Raw genomic sequence first — 24,415 nt, forward strand, 5'->3', positions numbered from 1 at the left:
CCCAAATGAAATACTGGATTTTTGCCATACATGTTCCATGAATGTAATTTCTGAAAAAGTTTGGACGACACTAGGATTGCAGCTACCCATTATTTTATCAATTAAACAAAATGTCAGAATGAAAAATGTTGATCAGTCTTTCCCAAACCCCAAGATGACATCTTTGTCATGAGTGTTTCATCCACAACCCAAAGATATTCAATTAACTTTCATAGAGGAGTAATAAACAAGAAAATTCTCACATTTAAAAAGGTGGAATCATTGCTCAAACCAATTATCAAAATTTGTGGCGATTAATTTAATAGCTGACAACTTGATTAATGGTTTCCGCTTTATACTACACAAATGACATTTTGAATTGAGCACTGACCCAGAGGAATGCTGTCGCATGTAGAGAGAGAGGACAGACCCTGCGGTCTGTGTGGGTTTATGAGATTTTTAAGGTGAGGAAACATCTTGACGATCACCATCTTTGGTTCAGGTTTGATGGAGCCCAGTTCAAAGAGTACAAGCAGGACACAGTTAGGTGGCCCACTTGTCCCGTCCCTCCCCCACTGTGATGGGACGGCTGGGTAAAAAGTGACGGTGACGAACACAGCATTTTACCAAAACTGAACGTTATTCGACTCTCTGCAATCAGAAAAAACCCACCCGCTCAGAATAGACACTCAGCGCCTCGTCACTCTGCAGGCCTTTACAGCAGAGTGTAAAAATTCTGTGTTCTTATTGGAAACTATTTTAAAAAATTACTGGCCAAAGGAAAAAACACTTAGGTGGACACAGCCCCGAAACGATTAATCATAGAAATATTCAGCAGCTTAATTGATGATAAAATAATTGTTAGTTGCAGCCCTAATACACACATACACACACACATGGTCAGCCTTAAGGTGATCAGACAGAAAGGAAAAATAGCAGGAGGGTGACTGCCAGAGAAGGAGTGTAAACATCAGAGAGGAGATGGGAGATGGAGAAAGAGATAATGAGAGAAAGAAATACAGACCAAAAAAAATTGGAAGACTTTGAAGATAGAGAGATGCAGATAAGAAAAAACAGGAACAAAGAAAGAGGGACAGAGATGAGAGAGAAAAAACAGAGATTGAAAAGGACTTAAACAGAAGGAGGCTCCTCTGATTGCTCTAATGATTGCATGGAAACTGCTAGATCAGGTTTCCAGTTGGACTTCATTCAGCTTCAGTCCCTCCTCCCTACGTGCTGAAGCCCTAACTGCAAATATCCTTCAAGCCTCTCCGTCCCCACACCAACAGAGCGCCAGACGCCTATAAGCAAACAACGCCTCGTAATGGAATACTTAATTATCCTGACAAGGGAACAGAATATTTATCTGGAATTGTTGTATTTTAAGGAGGTGGGTGAATTTGTCTTTCACCCGAGTGTCGGGCTTTGCTCCACGCCCTCCCCTCCAGGGGCTGAGCCGACACCTTCATCAATATTGTTATTTGTCATTATTCCTGCTACATTAATGATCTTGATAAAGTACTGTGTGCAGCTGCTGTGAGTATTTAAAGCAGGCAGCGAGCAGATTTTCATGATACCATGTTCTTTTTCCTTTGGGGAAATCGCCCTCTCAATCTCCCTTCCCTCCCTCTCCCCCGCCTCCTCTTCTCTCTGTGATAACATTCAGGTCATATTGTTATTGCTCAGCTCCTCTGATTTCTTCTTTGTGTGTGTGCATGTTGTGTTTGTCTCTGCCCCCCGTCAGTCTATCGATCCAGGCCAGCAGTTCACCTGGGAACACTCCAACCTGGAGGTGAACAAGCCCAAAAATCGTTACGCCAACGTCATCGCCTACGACCACTCCCGCGTCATCCTGGCTCCCATCGAGGGTAAGGCTCACCCATCCTTGCATTCTGCACCTACAGCACACCACCTCAGAGATGAGCTCAGCTCATTGAAGATCATGTGGGATATCCTCATAATTACAGAGTCAGTTTAAGTAATTAGGAATTTGTACTAGATAGGCATATACAAGACCAGTGAGAGTAGACAGTGAGGATAACTGGAACAGTGCACAGCAGTGCAGATTAGAATACATTAAATACAATGACGGCCATAAAATATTGTGTTTTACTGGACTGTATGGACTTACAAGTATCTATTCAGATAAAAATTATAGGTGGCAACAATCACAGACTACAATACAAAATCAGATATAAATAAATTAGATTAAATAATTATTTAATAATAATTAAATTGAAGCAACACGTCCACAAAAGTGATTTCCAAGTTCTTTAAAAAAAGAAAGTATGCTCTCATAATCCCCCACCTTGTGAAAACCATCCAGATCTTCCATTTTAACATAATATTTGTATTCTAACAATAACTCTCCAGCTGGACTCTGAAAAACTAGTAAACAATCACATCACACCCCTGTCCTTGATCCATTTTTTCTTTCCTACTTAAATAAATTGCCAACTTGGCCTGGTCAAACAGGAAATTCAGCAGTCAAATGATTTTTTTCTTCTTTTTTTTTTAACCATAAGAAAAACATATGATGATCTGTTCAGTGAAATGCTGTCTGAAAGGTGTCGAGAAAGACAGAAGAAAGAAAGAAACATAAATAAAGGAAATTAAATTCAAGCAGCACATCGGTAAAAGTGATTTTCCAGTCAAAGAAAAAAAATATGTCCTCATAGTCCCACACCTTTTGAAAACCACCCAAATCCTCCATTTTAACTTAATATTTGTATTCTAACAACATGCATCATGCTCAACTAAACTCTTAAAAGCTAAGGAACAATCACACCCCTGTCCTCTATCCATTTTTTTTTTTGCTGCTTAAATAAATTGACAGCTTTGCTTGGCCAAACAGGAAATTCATCAGTTATTCCTTTTGACCATGAAAGAAAACAAATATAAACATGTCTTCAGTGAAATGCTCTCTGAAAGACATCAGTAAAGTGCTAAGGGTTGCTCTAAACAACCAAGGACAGGAAGTAAGAAGGACAGACAGAAAGAAAGAGAGAAGGAAAGAAAAAAAGAAAGAATAAATGCACCAGACCAGGCTGGATTTCACAAGCATTGTCCCGAGTCAACGCAGCAGCACGAAGAATAATAGGGAAAAAAAAGAAAAACAGAATAAAACATGAATGAAATGGGGTGAAATAATTCATTGTATGTTAAGTTCAGATTCAGTTCAGCAGCAACCAGTGAATTTATAGAACAAAACCTTATTTTGTTCCTTTTTGAGGCTAAACAGAGGTCTTGTTTCAGCTCAGCTCAGTCCCGAGCAGCTAAGCAGTTTATGGAATCATATTATTTTTGGGGGGTTACATGAGGACTTGTTTCAGCTCATCTTTGGGCCCAGCACTCAGTCACAGCGATCCAGGAATTTAACCAGTGTTTTCACCATCCCATTTGTCTCATCAGATCTACCCCGCTCTCATGACTCCTCCTCTAACTGCCCACAGACACAGTAGTGAGAATCTTGGAGCCAGAAAAACTCTCCCTCTGACTCCTAAATCTCAAGGGACATTGTCAGAGGTAGTCACCCTTCACCGCTGACATTGTTCTGGCGTTGCATCACCAGAAGAGCTCCCCGACTCCTCGCAGTAGTGCCAAACTCCTCTACTCCACAGTACTCTCCCTTTGTGTGAGCTAACTGCTCCAGCTAGATTTCGACATCTCGCAGTAGTCAGGCCAATTTGAGGGTGCGACAACATGCATAACAAAATTATCCCAGGGAAAAAATGCCTCGTCCATAAATACATAAATTAATCAAGTCTGAAATTTCTATTTTACACTGCAGTGATTTTGCCATTAGTCGCAGCAGTAGAACAATTCATGCACGCTGCCATTCTCTGTTCACTTAGCTATGACTAAAGCCAAAGCACCACAGTCGGATTGTGCGACGTGGTATCCGTTTTAATGACATTTGCCTTTCTTTTTCTTTCTTTCATTTTTGTCTTTCCTCTTTTATTCTTTGCCCCCCCCACCATCTCTCTTTCTCTCTCTCCCTCTCTTTCTCAATCTTATTCTTCCTCTCCACCCTGCTTGTTGTCCTCACTGCGTCTCCTCTCTTAAATTAGCCCAGTCGAGTGTTTCATTGTTTGTCGCTTGAGTGAGGAGACGTCAGTCAAAGAGACGTGACTCTCCAACACAGATGCTGCCACACTGGAGTCTCTTTTCAACTGGCAGGATGGTAGAAGTTGGTTAAATGAAGATGGGCGATGTTCTGCCTTATCACCGTCGGATGCTCAGTGTTAGACGTACTCTAATCGCAAATTATCTTGTCCACATTTAAATGACATTTAAATATTTTTTCTAGAAAAACTTAAACTGACTGAGCCTGTGGTGTTTCCGCAACAAGCTCAAGGACGCCTCGACTTTTGGAGGCAGTACAGTCCACACCACCACAACACCTTGACTTGGCTGCATAGACCACCTTCAGTTTAAAACTTAAGTTGTCCCTGATCGTCAAATATTTCCCTAAGCTAAGGAGTTCACTTGGGAGCATTGTAGAGTCTTTAAGGTTTTCTCATCATCGAAGTGTTAAGACTAAATATTTCATAATACAATATGTGTATGGTTGCTTTTACTCACATCAACATCCTTTACTTGACAGCATTACTGTCAAACTGCATCCAAACTTCCATACATGCTGTTTCGTATGTTAAAACAGTATATGAGGTTTGTTTAGTATGAGAGAAACCTTAGTATGAATCCAGTAGGACCAGGCAACGTGCTGTTTCCAGGGAAACACTGGACACTACGCCAGCATAAATATCCCACAATATAATGCAGTAGTGATGACATCAACAACAAAGGCAGTCAACGAATAAGACAACTAAATTTTATTGGAAGAATGACTCCAATTTAATTGGAAGAAAGGCTTCACTTTTCTAGGGGTAATATATTTTTCAAATGATTTCATAGTTTGCACAGGTTACCACGGTTACGCATCTGCAAGCATCAAGGAGGCTCTCAGGAAGTTATGTCATATGTGCTGAGCAGTATAATTACACAAAAAAATGTTGAACGTTGGTAGATATTTTGTGGTATGTAGTGCACAGTATGTTAGCATCAGTGTTAGCTAGCTCTTCCAAAATGGACAACAAAGAGAAAACTAAAAGTAAAAGTAAACTGTACAGAGGATGACATATTGTTCTCCTTGAAGAACAAATACACACAAACAGAAGATGTGGCAAAAAGTGAGCTAACTGAAAAATCATTGCAAAAAATGATGTGAAAAGAACTGTGGTTGAAGACAAATATTATTATGGCAGCAAGGGGAAAAAATGGTGAGTTTCAATAAAGTAATATAACATTAAAACTAACTAAAACATTAATGTATGAGACAGAATTATGTTAACATTTGGCTCGTTAATTACAAAGTTTGTAGTGCTAACGTCAAATCTACTCTAACTAGTTGTTAGCGTCGCTCATAGTGTCCAGTGGGTTTTCATGCATCTTAATATCTCCTTCTCTTCTTCAATCACCATAAATTCAGCCACTGTCTAAATACAAACGAGTTATCTCACCGTCAAGCATCTGTGATGTTCTCTTAAAATTTCCTTAGGAAAATGGTCTAAGGGCCTTCTAGCGACACATAAGAGAATACTTTAGTATCTAAGGACAAACACTTAAAGTTTAACATATTTTTTCATACAACATTTTAAGGAAATCCTTATATGCAATTTTTTTAGGCTTTCTTCTGTGAGTATTTAAGGAAAACCTTAGCCTAAGTGGTTTTATGCAACCAAGATACTTGTTTCCTCAGATCTGAATATAACAGTTTTTTACTGCACATGATGAGACTAGACTCCTGCATCACAGTTACACAACTTTATGCATGTGGTATCATGAGGGATCCTGGTTAAGCCTCACTGTGAACTACATATTTTAGCTTTGAAGTCTCCTGTGACGACTGCAGACACATTAAAGGATGCTACAGAATACTTTGATACTTACACACAGTCAGTGGGAGCAGGCTTTTGCGATCTTAAAGTGAGCTTACAAGTGGCATGTACACCATCCTTGCATTAAAATATCGCAAGTACACATTCATCTACACAGCAAAGTGGAGGGGAGCCTTACGGCTAGATTTAGTGGGACCGGTGTGCAGCAGAGCATGGTGGCGGACTGAGAGGGATGGTAGCTGGATCTACCTCCCGGCCGTGGTGGCTGAGTGGCTGATTTACTCCTTGCTATTTTCCATCTTCAACAGCACTCTGTCCTCGCTGTTAAATCAGATGTAGGCTGCTGCACCACATCTACAGAAACCAAGGCAGAACCGCAGAAAAAGAAAATAATATAAGAGCAGTACAGGAGGTTGTGACAGTGAGGCAGCTGCTGCATTTGAATCCATTCAAATGGAACAGCTACTGAGGTTTCCTTCAGCTCTACAGAAGCAGACAGAGAGAAATGTTGCAAGAGTGTTTCAGCATCTTATTTAACATTGTGTTATGTCTTATAACAGTGTCATAATAATAAACTTTATTTGTATTTTCTTAGCAGTGTCACAAAGTGTTCTAAAAAAAAGAAGACCAGACAAGGCGGATAAAAGTAGAGTGAAACCAAAGAACAAGAACATAATACAACAATATGATATGATCAGTAAACCAATATGATACACTATGATCTAATAGGATATGATACAATATGATAGGACAACTTGTCTTGGACTCAAATGCTGCACACATGTGGCTCATTTTATAGTAAGAGCAGGAAAAACACAAAACAAATGAGACAAGTAACACTGTCGCAAATCACAACCCCAATTCAACAACTAAATGAATACAATCAAATAAATCAGATGTAAAGCATATAAATAAACATGTATCAAACATGTCAAAAAGCTTTCAGAAAGAGAAACGTTTTAAGAAGAGATTTAAAAGAAGCTAGGGATTTATTGTATCTGAGTTCAGTATAGTGTTGGGGATCTAATAGAAAAAGAACAACCAAGGTCATAGGGGTAACCAGCAGGACTTCAGCTGCAGATCTTAACTGTCGAGAGGGCACATACCAGGTCAGTCAACATCTCAAAGTATAGATCTCAAAACAGGCTAAGATCTATTAGGCAAGAATAATACCAAGAATGTCTTAAAATCCAAAAAGCTGTCATGATTGGCCGTATCTTAAGACACTGCCACTTCTCTCTGGACAATTCCAACATTTTCTCCGTTCTCAGCCAATTTTCACTTGTTTCGACAATAAGAGGTGTGAGAACTCATTACATAAGTAATTTACTTGTTTTTCGGTTGAGAATCTTTACACCTCCATTGATTGGGAAACAGGGTTAGTGTGCGTGAGAACTGGGAATTATCAAGGCAGATGGCACAAAACAAAAGGGTGCAAATAATGACTTAAGTGAAATAATGAAGAAGTCATACAGATTAAGGTCGAAAATGCCTTTTCAAAGAGGAAAAAGCAATTAAATCACAATGTTTTATCTTTTAATGTTGTTTCTGCTGTGGTCTGTTTCTAGGCATCACAGGTAGCGATTATATCAACGCCAACTACATCGATGGCTACAGGAAGCAGAATGCCTACATCGCCACCCAGGGTCCATTACCGGAGACGTTCGGGGACTTCTGGAGGATGGTGTGGGAGCAGAGAGCAGCCACTGTGGTCATGATGACCAGGCTGGAGGAGAAGTCACGGGTGAGTCCGCTCCACCAATTTCTGCACTGATGCTGGGTGCTGTTTTTACCACTTAAATTTGTTTTTTAAATAAACCTCACAATCAAATCACTGGTTCACAAGATCAAGAAAGAGAACCAGCTGCTTAAAACAACACAGCTTTGCCGCTATTCCCCGGTTGCACACCTGAACTTCATTGATAGGTAATCAGATTTCATTTTCTTGAGATGCATTGCTTTCTGAGAGGTGTAGAAATTTGAATCGGGTGGTGAGAGCAGCAGGGAGGATGATAAAACAGAGTTAACTCAAAGAAAGTCTACCTGTGCACATCTGATAAGTTAGGCTGAGTGTCCGCTGGGAGCATCTTCACAGACTTGGCGCTGTTTTCTCTCCTTATTTGCAGTGGAAACGACAAGCTGTTGCATGTTCCCTACAGTGCCGAGAGCTTAGCGAGTTTTAGCGCTCAGAGTGCACAGTGCAGAAAGCTAAAATTAAATTTTAAGCAACAGAGTGCTTGGAGTTTTTGCAGTACTTGTGACCAGTGCCTCCCACAACCATCTGTTGATAGTGGAAGTTAGAGGAAGAAGTGCACTGAGAGCACAGTGGCTTAGAGACAGAAGGGAGGAATGAGATGTCAGGGTGTGATCACACTCATCCACTTTTATTTGTTTTTTTTGTTTTCTTTTTATACATTTATGTCCATGGGACGTGGCCACGAGGTGTGCTGGAAGCATATTCCTTGGCTTTCGCTCAGTCTGGTGTCATTGAGATGGAAACAAACACTTTCCATACTTACAAACAGTCCAACTTTTTGGAGTTGTGCATATCAAGTTGGCACTTTTCCGCTAGCCAGCTAACTCTTGTCTTCATAGTAAGAAGACAATAGCACCACTTTACAACCACACATTATCAGATTAAAAAGTGGCAAATGTATTTAAAGAGCTGGGAGTTTCCATGATGATGGGCTTTGTTCAGACACAGGCAAATTAGATTTGTTTCTCAAATCAGATCTTTAAGACAGACTGTCCACATTGCTGTTTGCACGTGAGAAGGATAAATTTGTGTCCAGACATCACCAACCTGTGTGCATGGATTGTTGTGGTAATGATGAAGGCACTGGAAATTATGTATGCTGGTGACAGTGAGTCTGTGTACCAAAGTCTCCCCTCACAGTGCTAACAAACAATTTCAGCATCTGTCTTGTTTCGCTGTTTGTCCGTGGACTATTGTTTTTGTAGGGCTGCAACTAATTTACATCATCAATTAATCTGTCAATCATTGTCTCATTGTGGTCCATAAAATCATTAAATGCTAAAAAATAGTGAAAAATGTTGATCACTGTTCCTCCTCCATCCTCAAATGTCTTCTCATGTCCACAATCAAAGGATATTCAGTTTACTGTCATAGAAGCTATAATCAGAGAACCTGGACTTTGTTTTCTTAAACAATCACTAAAAACGATTAATCGATTGTCAAAGCAGTCGACGATTAATTTAATTGTTGACAACTACTCGATTGTGTGTCAGTGATGCAAACAATACTTTGAAATTAGATTTGAGTGAACAGAACATCCTGACTCAGACGCATCTGGAGAATTTCAAACCAAGTTCAAATGTGGCTCGGATCCAATTTGCAAAAATTGCATTTCAATTTATGTGTGATTTTTTTTTTTTTTTTTGCTGTCCAGACTTTCTAAATGTCAAACGGGATACAATGTGGATATGCCAAAAAATGGTTGTGGGCTGGCAGTCTGAATAAGGCCACAGTGAATCAGCAGAAAAAGCACATTGACTCTGTTAAGGAAGTCTCTGAAGTGTTTGACAGTTGGATACCAGTTCTGTTTGCCACTAGTGACAGCAAGTCGTTATGTAAACAAAGTGCCTGCTGTATGATCCATTTTTCTAAATTATGAGCTGGAAATGCAGGTGATAACTACGAAAAAGACATAGAATTAAGTTGAATGGTGTCAGCATTCCCTTAGGAAGGGATCTACAGTTTGTATTCTCTGCTATCAAGGAGTGGACTTGTCTAAATGTCAAAAAGCCAACTGCGATGTTTCATCCTGTCAACTCAAACCTGTGTCAACATCAGGCTCACTCACCCCAGGTGTCTCCACTCATTTTCCCTCCCTCTATCTCTTTTCAATTGTTTACCTATCCTCCATACTGACATGCGCGTTCCACTCCTGTCAAACGTGATCAAGATTAGCGGGCAGTAGGACTTGAGTGTCAGCCGGAGCAGGAAATGGGAGAGAAAGCTGGAGAGCAGCACATCTCCCTCACTCGCTGTCACATCTCATCTGATGTCCACCTGGCGCGTCACAGCCCATATTGAATGAATCTTTATTAAGTTGGCTGACAGAGGAGCCTGGGGGTTGTGGTTTCAGATATACTGCAGAACCACTGGACAAAAACCTGCTAAAATTATTTGCCTCAAAAATGAGATATCCGTCCAGGAAAACGTGTAGAAGAATAGGAAGTATTTTATATGAGGATCTGAAATGAAAACATCTCACCATGATTCATTTTGACAGTGATACGATATGTGGTATCCCAAGAACGCCTTGACAGAACTTTTTTCAAACATGGCACAAATGTCTGATTGGATGCAAGGATGAGATGTACAGATTTTGGAGGTCAAAGGTCAAAGTTACTGTAACCTAATGTTGATCACATTCTGGTGAACATGCATCACACATCCCTAGAGCACTTTGGTGGAATTTCTTCGAATTTGGCACAAATGTCCATTGGAGGACTGAGGAATTCATATGCTAATTGAGATAAAATTACACACATATATCTTGATAGGATAAAATGATGACATGACATTTTATATCCAAAAGGTCAAAGGTCATCTTCACTGTAACATCATAATATTTAGCTCTCTATCAGTCCTCTGCAGTCCTCTGTATAAATATTCTGTAAGTGACAGCATCATGTTTGACATTATTCACTGAAATCATACATGTAAATATAGTGATAACATCCACTTTGCCAAAAAACTCTTGGTTAATACCTTTTATTTGATTACTTCACGTTCTTCACTACATATATCACATGAGTCTGGACAGACCTGAGTTGAAACTTGGTCCGTGGAGGCTTAGAACCACGAGGCAGTAATCCTAGTTGTTAACAGATTTAGGGAAGGATGCAGGGAGGCTGTATGTGTGAGGCTGGTGAAGTAAAGCTATAAGAGTGGAGTTGCTGTGACAGTCTGATCAATCTGTTCAGTCTGTATAGTGTTGTTATTCAGATTTGAAATAAAGAGAAGCCACCCTGGTGTTTCTGTCAACACCGCCTGGTGTTTTAATCCACAGGAGGTCTCGCCTTATGAGTGGTGCATGTGTGCGAGCATGATTTTTGTTTTTCCTCACTCCTCCATTGATGTGCATGATTTTACTCATTAGTAGCAGTATCTATGTCACTTTTAATAGAAGATACTGCAACTTATACCACTGTCTGTCTCTGTCTCATTTCCAGATTAAATGTGACCAGTACTGGCCCAGTCGTGGCACAGAAACCTATGGTATGACCCAAGTGACCCTGCTGGACACCATAGAGTTGGCCACTTTCTGTGTGCGCACTTTCTCCCTTCACAAGGTAAGAGGATTTATCTCTTACACACATCCAAACACACACATATGTACACCACTGTTGTCTACATCTTCTCCTAGCAAATAAAACAAAGCCATTATGTATTTATTATCAAGTCCTTATTTAATGTTTGTCCAGTAAACAGAGGGTGATTTCATGCTACATCCCTTGTAAAAATACAGAGACAAGATTTACAAAGGCAACAAAAATGATGGCATAAACTGTGTGCTGTTTTTTTTTCTACCTGGTATAAAGGTATATACATAGCTACATATAGAACTCTTCGTCCTCATTGTCCTTCCAGTCCTCCCCTTTTCCCTTGTTCAGCTCTCTCGCTCCTCAATAGATCATCTGTTTATGTGCATCTGCCAAATTGGAGCACTTAGGTAAAGTGAGCAGAAGAGAAACTCAATATACATAATTGGCAGACTGCTCTCATGCTCCTGTGCGCACAGAGTGTGTCTGTGCATGTGCGCGCACCTACACACACACAGGCAGATACAGTCTCCACACAAATGAAAAGATCCTTAAGATGAAGCATTTGCACATGCAAGCTCACATGCACACTCATACACAAACACATCATGAAGGTTGCACACAAATATGTACATGCACAAAACCCAAATACATGCATTTACATACCTTGACATATATGCATAAATATGAAGCCACACACAGATACACCCCTGGAGACATGAATAATGCACATTTAAGTATATTTAAAGGGGGTGCACACCAGCCTTGTTTCATCTCGTTGAAGTGTTTATCCCCTTGGGGCAGGTTATTTGGACTGGTGTAAATGCCGGACTTGAGTTCTGGTGCAGGCCTGCCCTCTGGTCTGCCTCAAAGTGGTGCTCTCAAACCACTGTCAAGTGAACTGTGGAGCGGTTCATTTGAGGTGTAAACACCATTTGAACTAATGTATGATTGGTTAAAAAACATTTTCTCCTCCTGTTTTGGTGACTTATGAACTAGAACCCCCTAAAATGTGGACTAACAGGGGACAAACCTGGACTTATGATGACATGAGAAATACCTGCGTCATTAAATAATTTAATACCCACTCTCATACAACACGTTCATATGCGAGGTCCTCTAAAGTCTAATGATATGCGCTCCAGATCCACACCAACATGACATGGTTCACCAGGTAGAAAATGGATTGTTGTCTTTTACCCACCACCTGTATGACCAGAAATCAAACATTTCCACCATATGTCTTTCGATTACAATTTCTGGACAGTTATGAATATAAACCGGACCAGTTGTAAAATTGAAACAATGTATCATTCTTGCATTTTTTCAGTTCAGGAACTGGACATTAAGGTGTGAACACCACTCACACATAAACACAAGAAACAAGAACACATGCAGAGCTCACTGCCACTCACACTCTTGCACACCTCTTGGTCGTGCAAACACAAAAAAAACCTGCGAGAAGACGTTGAACCAAAGGAACATTTTTCTGCCCGTCCTGTTGGTATTATTGTGGTCAATAACTTTCTTGTACTGTTTACCACTGTTAAGGTTTTTTTTTTAATTTTCTCTTGGCACTGCATGAACCTACTGTACGTCAGATACCTATCTGCTTCAGTTTGCTTGCAGTGCCTGTCTGACGTCACCACAGCCTGCGTGGAGATGGTCGGCTGTGCATTTTTTTTTTTTGAACTGGTGATGGAAATCCAAATCGGTGTGGGATGGTTTGACTCAGTACTGCCAAAAGTGCGAATGAAAAAGCTCCCTCCTCTGTATTAGTTCATCTAACTGATGCACATTAATTTAGCAATACAACTTTAAAGGGGACGAGAGTTTTGAACTTGAATTAAAATTTTTGGTGCAGTTTTAACAGGGTGTAATTTTCCTTTGGGAAACACTTTTCAATCATATGGAGCTGGTCAGATGGGCTCATCATAACATAATAAGTACAGGTAATATATCTTCATGCTCTCATGTTTCTGCTGCTTAGAACATCTACAGATACATGCAACAAGCATCCACATTACACTGCCGTCTGTCAGCTCCTGCCTGAAACTCAGCTCTCGACGCATCAAAGATACAAGCTGGGATCCAGAGGAAGATTTTTGAGGAGGATAAGAAGAGAGAAAAAAAAATCCCCCTTGCATCTCTCTGTCCTCCTCTCCTCTCTTTCCTCTCAGAAGATCCTCTAATGGAGGTGCTGTTTGCATTTCAATGCAGTGTTTCTGCTTCCCTGACAGAGGGAATTTTTTTCCATGCTGAATAAATGAATAAATGAGTGTGGTAATTAAAAGCAAACTGACCTAAATCTTACTCTCCTTTTTTTTTTTGGACATCCCCTGTTTTTGCAGATGAAGCAGGGTGCATGGATGTGATTGGTGGTTAGCTGCTGTTTTTTCTTTAAATTTCTCTTTTTTTTTCTTTAAGGATTTATCAGCAGACACAATTCTGCATCACTGCAGGACACGCATACATATGGATAGGTAGCATGGAGGCTGCTTTGTAGATACACTGTGTGTGTATATTTGTGTGTCTACTGCCACCTTCTGCGACCTTATACTTCACACAAATCCGACAAAATATTTTTTTCTCAGAGATACAAAGTGAAAACAGCTCAGTGAGAAATCACAGCAATGGCTACAGTTAGAAGGGGGAGGGAAAGGAAAGATAGAAAAAGAATCATATCGGCGGGTTTGATGGAGGCTGAGAGCGGCAGAATGTAAATGGCCCTGAATGTCATCCGGCAAGCTTTAAAGCACCGTGGCTGCTCATAGCCTGCTATCTTTACCATCACTGGTTTGCTCCGGCGCTCATTGTTCTGCTGACACTCCAGCTCCACAGACAGCTGCGAGCTAAGCATGGTGCTATCTGGTTAAGAGGACAATTCTGGAAATGTCAAATCCTTCCAATGGCAGGTTCTCCACCTGCCTGTCTACACATGAGAATATTTTATGCAGAAGATATTAAAGAGCTCAGAGAGATCTTTGATAGTGTTTGTACTGTCAGGAATGAAATTTTGGGCTGAGTCAGATGAATGGTTTAAAACATGTTCTGAGGGGGCAGCAGAAAGGCATCCAGGAGATTAGACGGGTTGAAGGCAAGTGGTTGTACCTATAACAATTTAAACATTCATCATGGAATAACCCCTAAAAGTACTGCACTGTATCTACATGGTCACGCTGTAAATTTGCAACACACACACACTCCATTTTGGTTTATTTTTGTGATGCAAAACACAAAGAAGAGTGCTGATCTCATGTAAACATTGTTATTATTTAGATTTTTTTTAATGTATTTATTTAGAACATTCACTGCAGCAAATAGGTGGTTTTACAATAATATAGAAGACAGAAATCTACATTTTTGGAGAAACTCACAAACTCTTGAGATTTTGGATAATTTACACTTGCCTATTCGTAGGTTGAAGCCTATGGTTAATCTTTTAGCACAGAGCTGGTTAGATCACCCTCAGTTAACTGAATTTAATTCCAACAAGTAACCATGTTCAATTTTTCATGTTTATAAGAAAACCAAATTTCATGAAAATCTGTTCACAATTAAGTGTGTAACAGTCTGGACCTTCTTTTGTTTCCTACCGGACCTTGAATGGTCCAGTATGGTAACTTCACAGGCGTACAGGGGCTGAAGATAATAAAACAGGGATTTATTCATTTTGTATTGTGGCTAACATATCAGATATGAAATTTATCTGCAGATGCTCCAGGTGAAATAAAACTTTTCTAAGTCAGTCACTTTTTGAGCTATGACCCACGGCAGACTAGTTAAGTCTTGTTTTTATCTTAGCAGTTTTTCATGAGTTGTGGCCCCTACTGACCAGTTAAGAGGAGTGAGAAGTCAGGAGTCAACAAAAAACAGAGCAGTCAAAAAAATTGGAGCGGTCCTTGAGTATACACTCATAAATATGCACAGAAAATATTAGGCTGAGGTCCTGTAGCCTGCAAGATTATCTGCAGACATAGACAGTAGCTCCAGTCCCGTTGGTCACTGACACACATGCATTAACACAACTTATTAATGACAACCAGTTGGTCAGTTACTCCAAACACAACAACTCCTCCACCATACCCAACCCTGTTCTCTCTGTTCTCTCCAGAATGGCTCCAGTGAGAAGCGGGAGGTTCGCCAGTTCCAGTTCACGGCATGGCCTGACCACGGCGTGCCAGAGTACCCCACCCCTTTCCTGGCCTTCCTCCGTAGGGTGAAGACCTGTAATCCACCTGATGCCGGTCCCATCATTGCCCACTGCAGGTCAGTAGCAACGTTTTGTTGTGAGTGTTGGTTAGAAAATTCTTCTTTTGCTCTGTTTTTAAACTTTTATGTAACTGGAATGTCTGAACCCAAGTGGAGCAGTTTTATGCACCCCTGTGGTTAGCTCGATGCCACTCTGGTATGTCTTTAGAGTAAAAATGAATTATAACCTTACACATGGAAGAGATGTCCTTTTTTTATGTTTGCCCCAGTCCATAGTGTGTTTATGCGTATGCCCATGAGCAAACAGAATGGCAGAGCTCCTTTGTATCTGCTATTATACATTACATAACACACATTAAACAAACACATGCTCTCTTTCTTAACAGACTTCTATCTTTTCTCTTTTCTCCATTGGTCACATCATCTTTCTTTTTAAGGCATCCCATTTTTCTTTGTGCTTTTATTCTCTCCACCTCTGTCTCTTTTTTTCCCTCTCTGTGAAAAGCCTCACAGTAATCCCTTCCCATCTTTTCTTGCTTCTCCCTTTTTGCTCCTTAGCCCTTCCTCCTTTTTACAAGCGATATTTCTCAAATGGCTTATTCAAATTGAAACCTTCCTTTTTGTCAAGATAAGGCGACTTCAGCACGTCCAAAGCGCTGCACAATAAAACCGAAATTTGACAGCTTGCTTCGCACAGTCTCCATCACTGTCCTCTTGTTTTTCTATCTGTCAGTTTTAGTTCCTTCTGTGTTCCCTCGTTGGCTATCACTATATCGCTCTGTTTTGCTCTCCTACTCAATTATTTAAAATGTAAACAAATCCATAAGCATTAATGGACATACATAATCACATCATGTTTTTAATATTTACCACAAATTACAGTTAAATTCCTACAACACAGATGTGACAAGCACTAAATATTCAAAGCCACGGCATCCTGAGAAGAGAAGACCCTCAAAATGAGAGCAGCGGAGAAATGAATGACTTCTCTGTCTTCTCATTCCTTAGTGCGGGTGTCGGCCGGACAGGTTGCTTCATCGTCATCGACGCCATGCTTGAGCGCATCAAGCATGAGAAGACGGTCGACATTTACGGCCACGTGACGCTGATGCGTTCACAGCGGAACTACATGGTGCAGACAGAGGACCAGTACAGCTTCATTCACGACGCGCTGCTGGAGGCGGTGGCCTGCGGCAACACTGAGGTGGCTGCCCGGAGCCTCTATTCCTACATCCAGAAGCTGGCCCAGGTGGAGAGTGGTGAGCACGTCACTGGCATGGAGCTAGAGTTCAAGGTAAAGCCTATGGTGTGATTTCTAAATAACCTTTATTAAGTGCATTGCCGTAACTCAAATTACAGGGTTTAAGCTCCATCCCTTTCCTCTTTCCACTGATTAACCATGAGTATGTGTGACAAACAGTCTGCCTGTAGTTTTTCACGGATGACACCATATATGGTTTGACAAATACATTCACAAATTAAAATTGCAAATGACAGCTGAAAAACTCACCTGCCAGATTGAGCTGACCTGAATTCAAGACAGTTACAAACTACATGCAAATCGTATCCGAAATAGCAGACATATCAGTGTCTGTATTAACTTTTCACTCTTTAGACTTAATCATAACTAAATAATGCAAACATAAACGTTAAGTTTTGTGAGTTCTGTCACCTTGTCTTAAGGGACTAAGCCTTTTAAATGAGGCTTGCTGCCAACTTTATCTTTTTGGAAGTTATTCCAGGTGCAAATCCAATTTCTTTGCCTTTTATATTTTTTGCTCCTCATCCTTATTTGCCACATGCTTAATTGTTGTTTGCAATAATGGCTTTTTGATTAGCTTTTTGATACTTTGGACAAAACATATATTTGTTCTCAATCAGCAACTGTGTTTCTAGCAAAACACTGCAAAGCTAAATGAGACTGGGAAAGACGTAACATGGCTACTTATGGCCGCTGACTGGGAGAACAGAGAGAGCAATAATTCAGTCGGATGAAGATCAAGTTCCTTATATGTCAGACAAACTTAATAAGAAGTTAGAGACAGGTTAGATGTAGGGTTGGGCAATACGTTAAAATATTCTCAAAACTAATTTCCTTTTAAAAAGAAAATTACAGCCTTCCGAAGTTTCCTTTTTTTTTTTTTTTACCTAAGACGAACTTTGATTTGGGTATAATAAATTAATTTTAAATGTTAAAATAGTCTGACTTTCTTCTTCACCTCGCTGGGTGGGTGTGTACTGTATCACTGAATGAGAGTGCAGCAGTGGCTCTCACTCACACAGACCATTAATTTAGCAAAGAATTGTCCAAAATTCACCCAAGAAACAACTAACGATGGACGCTTGTTATCCATGCAGAAGTATTTGAAACTGAATGAATAATGTGTATGACACAGTGAGTGTCAAGAGTTAATAGTTCAAGATAAAGACACTCCTCTTGTTCATAGATGTGATACCTTGCAGTCACAGATAAGTAGAATATAGATTAAAGTAGCCTTATTTAAATTGTGCCTATTTCTCAGTTCATACTGTTCATGCTGTCCAAGTAATTAAAGCAAATCTCCTTTATTTTTTGAGTCTCACTTCAATAATTTAATCAGTTAGATTCACAGTATTTGAATTACTGTTGTATTTACTGAAAAGCTAGAAAATGGAAATATTGAAGCCCTCCACCATTTGGCCACAGTGTTCGTTTCAGAGGATTTTAAATAATATGCTTAAACAAAGAAATTGGATTTAATCTAGCAGGCACAAGACAAAGGAGTTTAGCTGAAAGCAGCATGGATTTGAGTTTAGGTTGGAGAAGGAAAGAGTGTGTGCTTTTCTTAGAGAAATTCATGACAAAGCTGTAGGTAAGGATAGACAGCCAGGCACAGTGTTTACATAGATCTCCATTCAAGATCTTAACAATCATCAACTCAGCTCCAGTCAGTATCTGCTGACCTTGAATTGCACACAGGCTCACTCTCCAATCATCTATCATCTTCCCATCGCCATTCACCAACGCGCCCCCCCTGCTGAGAAACAATAATAGTGCTGGTGTGTTTCGACCTTTTTTTTTTTTAACTCACTGGCGCACAACAGTGATGGAATCTCCATCGCCATCTGTAACAAGGATAATGCTGAGCTGGCGTCAGGAGTCAAACGGGGATTAATAACGTCCACACTACAATCAGGATAGAGAAGAGAGGTGTGCGTGAAGAAGGGTGGGGGAGCTAAGTAATTAATACTTGATGATGACAAATGGAGGTGGATGGCAGGGCAAGTGGAGGGAGGAACGTTTGGCTAATGAACAAAGGGACGACTGTATGCTAACTTGGCACTAAGGAAGTGATTCGACAGAATGCTGCACTATGGGGATGGGTGGGAGGGTATTGTCATTCTCAGGTGGGAAACGGCGACATGCAGAGTTAAGCTGCGACTGGTGGGAGCCACGGGAGTTCAGCGGAGAGAGTGAACCGAGAAGAGGGACTTGTCGTGGAGTTGTCAGCCGAGTGCTTTCTGGCATATGTTACATGAATAACAAGCATGTTCAGGGAAAAATTTATGCACATAACCCCCATGCAAGAGATGTATTCAGCAACATACAGGACACGAATCATAACACGATTAAAAAAAAAAAAGAGCAGCTGGGCTAGTGGGATCCATGAGAAATTAAATAGTGAAGAGATGATTTCGAATTCAGCAGCAGCAGAGTTTTAATTAGGAGCCAAATGCAAACATGGAGGCAAAACTGCTTCTCAGTTTTAAATAAAAATGACACTGACAGTTTACAAGAACTTTTCAAGGCACTATGACACTTTTGCCACAAAAACATCAGGTTTAAGTTACTGAAACATGATAAAAGGACTTGAGAAATAACAATAAAAAAGACTTGAATAAATAACCCCTTGAACAAAGGTAGATAGATAATTGTTACTGCTTCTGTGCAATGTTGCTATGACTTCTTCATCTAAGTAAGTGATCCCGCCGAGACAAAGCTATTTTAAAGCACTTTAAATTACAACACACTCATAAGATGTAACAAGCTATACGTTGTATTAAATTAGACAAAAACTAGAAATAGTATGCTCTTTATGAAACCCTTTATTAAATCCTTAATAGACTTCAGTAGAGGGTAATTGGAGGCACATTACAACAGAACTGTACTGTAAACTAAAGCGAATTCACATATCTGCTCTTACCCATTTGAAAACAATAAGTGAACCTGATCCAACAAGTAAAGGCCAAGATTATAGAGGTAGAGGAATATTATGTCTATGCATGACTGCACAGACACTGTAATAATGTAGGTGGATAATGTGATTTGATCAATAAAAAAGGCAGGTCTTGGCTATTCTGACAATTGTATCACACCATTCAAAGAAGGTTTGTCTCAGGTAGCGGATATGAGATTTTACTTTAGTCTACAGTACAGCTCTGTTGTAATGTGTCCCTAATTACCCTCTGATAAAGTCTGATACGGGTCTAATAAATGGTCTAATACTGTCTAAAAAGAACATATTTTTTTCTAGTTTTTGTCTAAATTTATAATTTTTGCCTAATTAATAAGTACAACTTGTTTCATCTGACCGCTACTTCTACACTGCTTTGTTCTGCACCTTGGGGCTATGAAACTCCGTCCAGACAGAAGAAGCTGGAATTCACTGTGCAAAGGATTAGATTCATCATGTATTGAGTAATTGTTTATTAAGGTTACGGTGAGGGCAGGTTAGGATTAGGATAATCACAATTTTGTAAGCCCTGTTCTGACATATAACACCAAATATGTTTATCCCATACTTAATGTACATTAGCTTACCTTCCAAGTGACAAGATAAACTGTACTGTAAATGGGAAAGGAGCTGGCAACCGTGGCCAGATGTACCCCAGGTGAATCTCTGCCCTGCTGGATGACAGGTTGCCAGATTTGGCTCTGCTCCCTGCACCCTCTGCGGTGTTCGTTGGTGTCACTGAGGGCCTCTTTAGCATTGCCAGGCCACCTCAAGCCTTTCCAGGTGCCTTTGTGAAACACAGATCAAAGAGAGGACAGTAGCGAGGGATGAAGGGGAGGGAGGAGAAGAGGGGCTGGACAAACTCCAAGTGGCCACTGACACAGAGAGAAGGAGAGGACAACAATGCCCTAATGGGAGAAAGAGTTGTTGTTCACACTGAGATTCAAAGAGAAACACTTTCACTTTCACTTTGTGTAGTTTGACAACCATTGAGAGAAAAGGAGTTTAGGAAATAAACCTACATGCATGTCTACTTTTTAGTGAGGTCAGCTGCAACTCATCTGTCTTCTCCCTCTTCTGATGCTGCTAGTGTGCCGTGCTTTTCTCAGCCTCAATGGGGGGCTACACAATCTGATTGGGGTGGCAAACACTAACAAGCACACACCCCCCCACACACACACACAAATGCTTTGTAGAGACACTGAAGCCAAGAGGATGCGATCACAAGACTTGCTGACCCACAAACTCCCATCGACGTCCCTGTGACGATGATGATGTAGCAGTACAGCTTTTCATTTTGATCATTATGCAGTGTGTGTGTGTGTGTGTGTGTGTGTTTGTCTTTCTGAACATCCAATGTGTGAGTCTATGTTTTATGCACACATACCACACTGCTGTTATCAAAGGCACTGGTGACCCACTTTTAGACGAGTTTTCTGTTTCGTGCAGGCTTGATCCACGGGCTTGTTAGTCTGGGTGTGTGGCATATTTTCCATCGTTGCATCTGACCCTGCAGGACCCCACAAGTTGCAAAAGAGGATAAAGTTTTCCAATTGCTCTCCGATAAATGCACTCTTGATAAACAATGTCCCTTTGAAGCTGGTGAAGCAGATTAGATTGGGTTTGCTTTATTACTTTCTGTCATTGATATACTCCTCTCTTGATCTGTCTCGCACCTGTCCTCCCCTCTGTCCTTATCTCCCCTACCTCTCCTCCTTTTATCATCCTGTCCTTCCTCTTTTCATACCTCCTCTGTCCTCTTTGTAACTACCGTTGCTTTTGCAATTTCAATCCCTCTTCCCCTCACTCACTGCGCTTTCTTTTCATCCGCGTCCTCCTCCACACCTTTCACTGCACACCTTCTGTGTAATGCTTTTTTTAAACTCTCTTACTGTGCCTTCCTTACCTCCTTTCCTCCATCTTTCCCCTCCAGCGTTTGGCCAACTCCAAAGCCCACACGTCGCGCTTCATCAGTGCCAACCTCCCCTGCAACAAGTTCAAGAATCGGCTGGTCAACATCATGCCCTATGAGACCACACGCGTCTGCCTTCAGCCAATCAGAGGCCTGGAAGGATCTGACTACATCAATGCCAGCTTCATTGATGGATACAGGTAGAAAGAGGGTTGAGATGCAAGCAATAGGCATGCTTAATTAAAACAGCAAATTTATACACATTGCTTGTTTGTCTTAGCAATGCCCAAGTACCAGCCAGAACTTTCTGTGTGCTGTTTGCGTAAGTGTTGTTAAAACATTGTTGATTAATTATATAAGCCAAACATAAGTGGTTTTGTTATGTTTTTTTTTGTATGCAGGCAACAGAAGGCCTACATTGCGACGCAGGGCCCTCTGGCAGAGACTACAGAAGACTTCTGGAGAATGCTCTGGGAGAACAACTCTACTATTGTAGTCATGTTGACCAAGCTGAGAGAGATGGGACGGGTACATACACATAAACACACATAGATGCAAACATTCAAGCAGTCAAATGAAAAAAAAGAAAAAACGATTGTCAAAATATGAATTAAAGATAGGGTTTGTCTCTCTGTTTGCTCAAACAGGAAAAGTGTCACCAGTACTGGCCGGCGGAGCGCTCTGCCAGGTACCAGTACTTTGTCGTTGATCCCATGGCAGAGTACAACATGCCCCAGTACATCCTCCGAGAGTTCAAGGTCACAGACGCCAGGGTAAGACATACCTGAGGGTGATGGATGTGGGTTGAGTAGGTTGTGAGCTGGGAACAAGCAGCAAATTAAAGGCTAATGTAATCATGAAATATATTTGACATAGTAATTAACAGCTTGTGAAATAAATAAATAACAGCAGTAACACCTGAAAATGAGATGAAAACAATGTCTAGCTGTGGATATAACCAGTCAAATTATATTATTTCCACTTATTTGCCATCACAGCAGTCTTAAACTTCACAGGTAAATACACGTTCAAAGAGCAAGGGGAACTCTGTTCTGTAAATTCTCCATTTTATAGTACAGACATTCAGTAACAACACACAATATACAGAGACACCATTTTCTCAGTAGACTCAAAAGACCAGAATGCAATGCAGTACCAAATTATGCTGTAATTTCCACAATTGCGCTGGCTGCCCACCCTTCACTGGAGTGTGGGAAATGTAGCCGGTTACAGAAAAGTAGGTCACATAAACATAGGAGCACCACAATTAGATCACATTTTCTTTCCAAAAAAATCCCTAAAATGGCTTTTATATTATAATTTCCCTCCGTAGTTACATGGGTTTCCACTCAAAACAAGATATCACGATGACTTAATGTTGAAAATATCTTAATTCAGATAGTAAGTTCACAACTGTTTCTTGCCCTGAACTGTTCATATCCTACTCTGCACTACTGTGCTGTATCTTTTTTTTTTACCTGAGGATTTCTTTTCTGGACCAATTAGATCGGACAGACATATCCAGTGATTGCCCAAACATTGTGGCAGCTAGTTAGCAGTCATCCTGTTGGTATTAAAAACATTAATACAGTATATCTCTGCATGTAAAGATACACACACATACACTTATACACAGACACACTACCCACAGTCTGGAAATCAGACAGGAATGCTGGTATGCCATCACCCCACACATACACAAACACACTAAGACACTTCTGCAGTGTGCAGAATGCCTCTCTTAACAGGCTTAAAAACACAGATACTCACATTCAGCCACACATCTATCTCCATGCTGATTTGCTGTTCTCAGCACATATATACACCCATGCACATACATTTGTAACTTTTAGATATTTTATTTTTTAACATACAAGGACACATCCATTCATAGGATCTTTAAAGGGGGCAGAATCATCAAAGCGTACAAACAGCAGCAGACAGGCTGACAGTCTGCTTATCATCACAGTTAAAGAAGCAATATGTTTCAGCTGTACATCGAAAAACGAGTACTGCAGCTCAAATAGTGAGTTGGAGCTGTAGACCGTGTATTTTATAGGTTGAATCCCTATTTAACATACAGCCTATGGTTGGAGCGAGTTGTTTCTCACCAACCCCTCCTCTCCAGACGTGTAGAAGCTCAGACAGACTGCAGGAACACTGTAACTTGACAGTAACAAACGATGACAAGTCTTACACTGTAAGTTGATCAGCTGTCATTTGCTGTTGATGTAAAGCTAAACCGTTATCCTGAATACAAAAGCCCACTGCTCTGAAAACACACACTCTGGTGTTTGAGTTCTCTGACTGCCTGTCTCACCGCTTGCCAGATCCCGTTGATATATTGCTCAGTTTAACTGTTCGAAACATCTACTTCTAAAAGATTATTAATGATTTCTTAGAACTCATAAAGAGGCACTTACTCATTCAGCAAACATTCAGCATTAATTTGAACTCTAATTAACATGAAATAGGCAAACAAAAACAGTTATTCCGGCCCAGAATAGAAATTTCAAAGGGGGAAACTGTGGCTGTAGCGCTGTTGACAGAGAAGCCATTGTTTCAACTTAGCGTGTTTCCTGACTCTCTGACATATCATGGTATTTTTTTTGATAAATTACAGAAAATGTATTACAGATTTCTCCTTTAAGGAAACAAACCACCAGGGTATGTAGGTGTGAAAGAGGAGATCAGGTCTGTGTGTAGATTTGTAGATTTTTAACCCCATATTACTGATAGTGTGTGCAGGTAAGAGTGTATGTAAACTGGGTTTTACCCCTTATACTGTAGATTATGTAGATGTACATGCATGTTTATGTGTTTCCCATTGTACGAATGAGAGGGTGTGTGTGTGTGTATGCGTGTGCGTGCATGCACGAACGTGTGTGTGTTCGCGTGAACATCGC

The 24,415-nt window shown here is 40.5% G+C and overlaps 1 protein-coding gene across 1 annotated transcript in view; it reads left to right on the forward strand.

Annotated features, from left to right (window-relative positions):
* Positions 1-24,415, forward strand: part of ptprsa (protein tyrosine phosphatase receptor type Sa) — a 309,811-nt gene that overhangs the window by 272,842 nt on the left and 12,554 nt on the right. The window contains 8 exon segments of the mRNA XM_084723307.1: positions 1,724-1,847; positions 7,448-7,623; positions 11,082-11,201; positions 15,286-15,440; positions 16,392-16,677; positions 21,531-21,709; positions 21,911-22,037; positions 22,157-22,282. Of these exon segments, the coding sequence (XP_084579433.1) occupies positions 1,724-1,847; positions 7,448-7,623; positions 11,082-11,201; positions 15,286-15,440; positions 16,392-16,677; positions 21,531-21,709; positions 21,911-22,037; positions 22,157-22,282 (1,293 nt within the window).

This window comes from Lutjanus erythropterus, chromosome 7, assembly GCF_056507025.1.
Source record: "Lutjanus erythropterus isolate fLutEry1 chromosome 7, fLutEry1.hap2, whole genome shotgun sequence".
In the NCBI taxonomy this organism is placed as follows: domain Eukaryota; kingdom Metazoa; phylum Chordata; class Actinopteri; order Lutjaniformes; family Lutjanidae; genus Lutjanus; species Lutjanus erythropterus.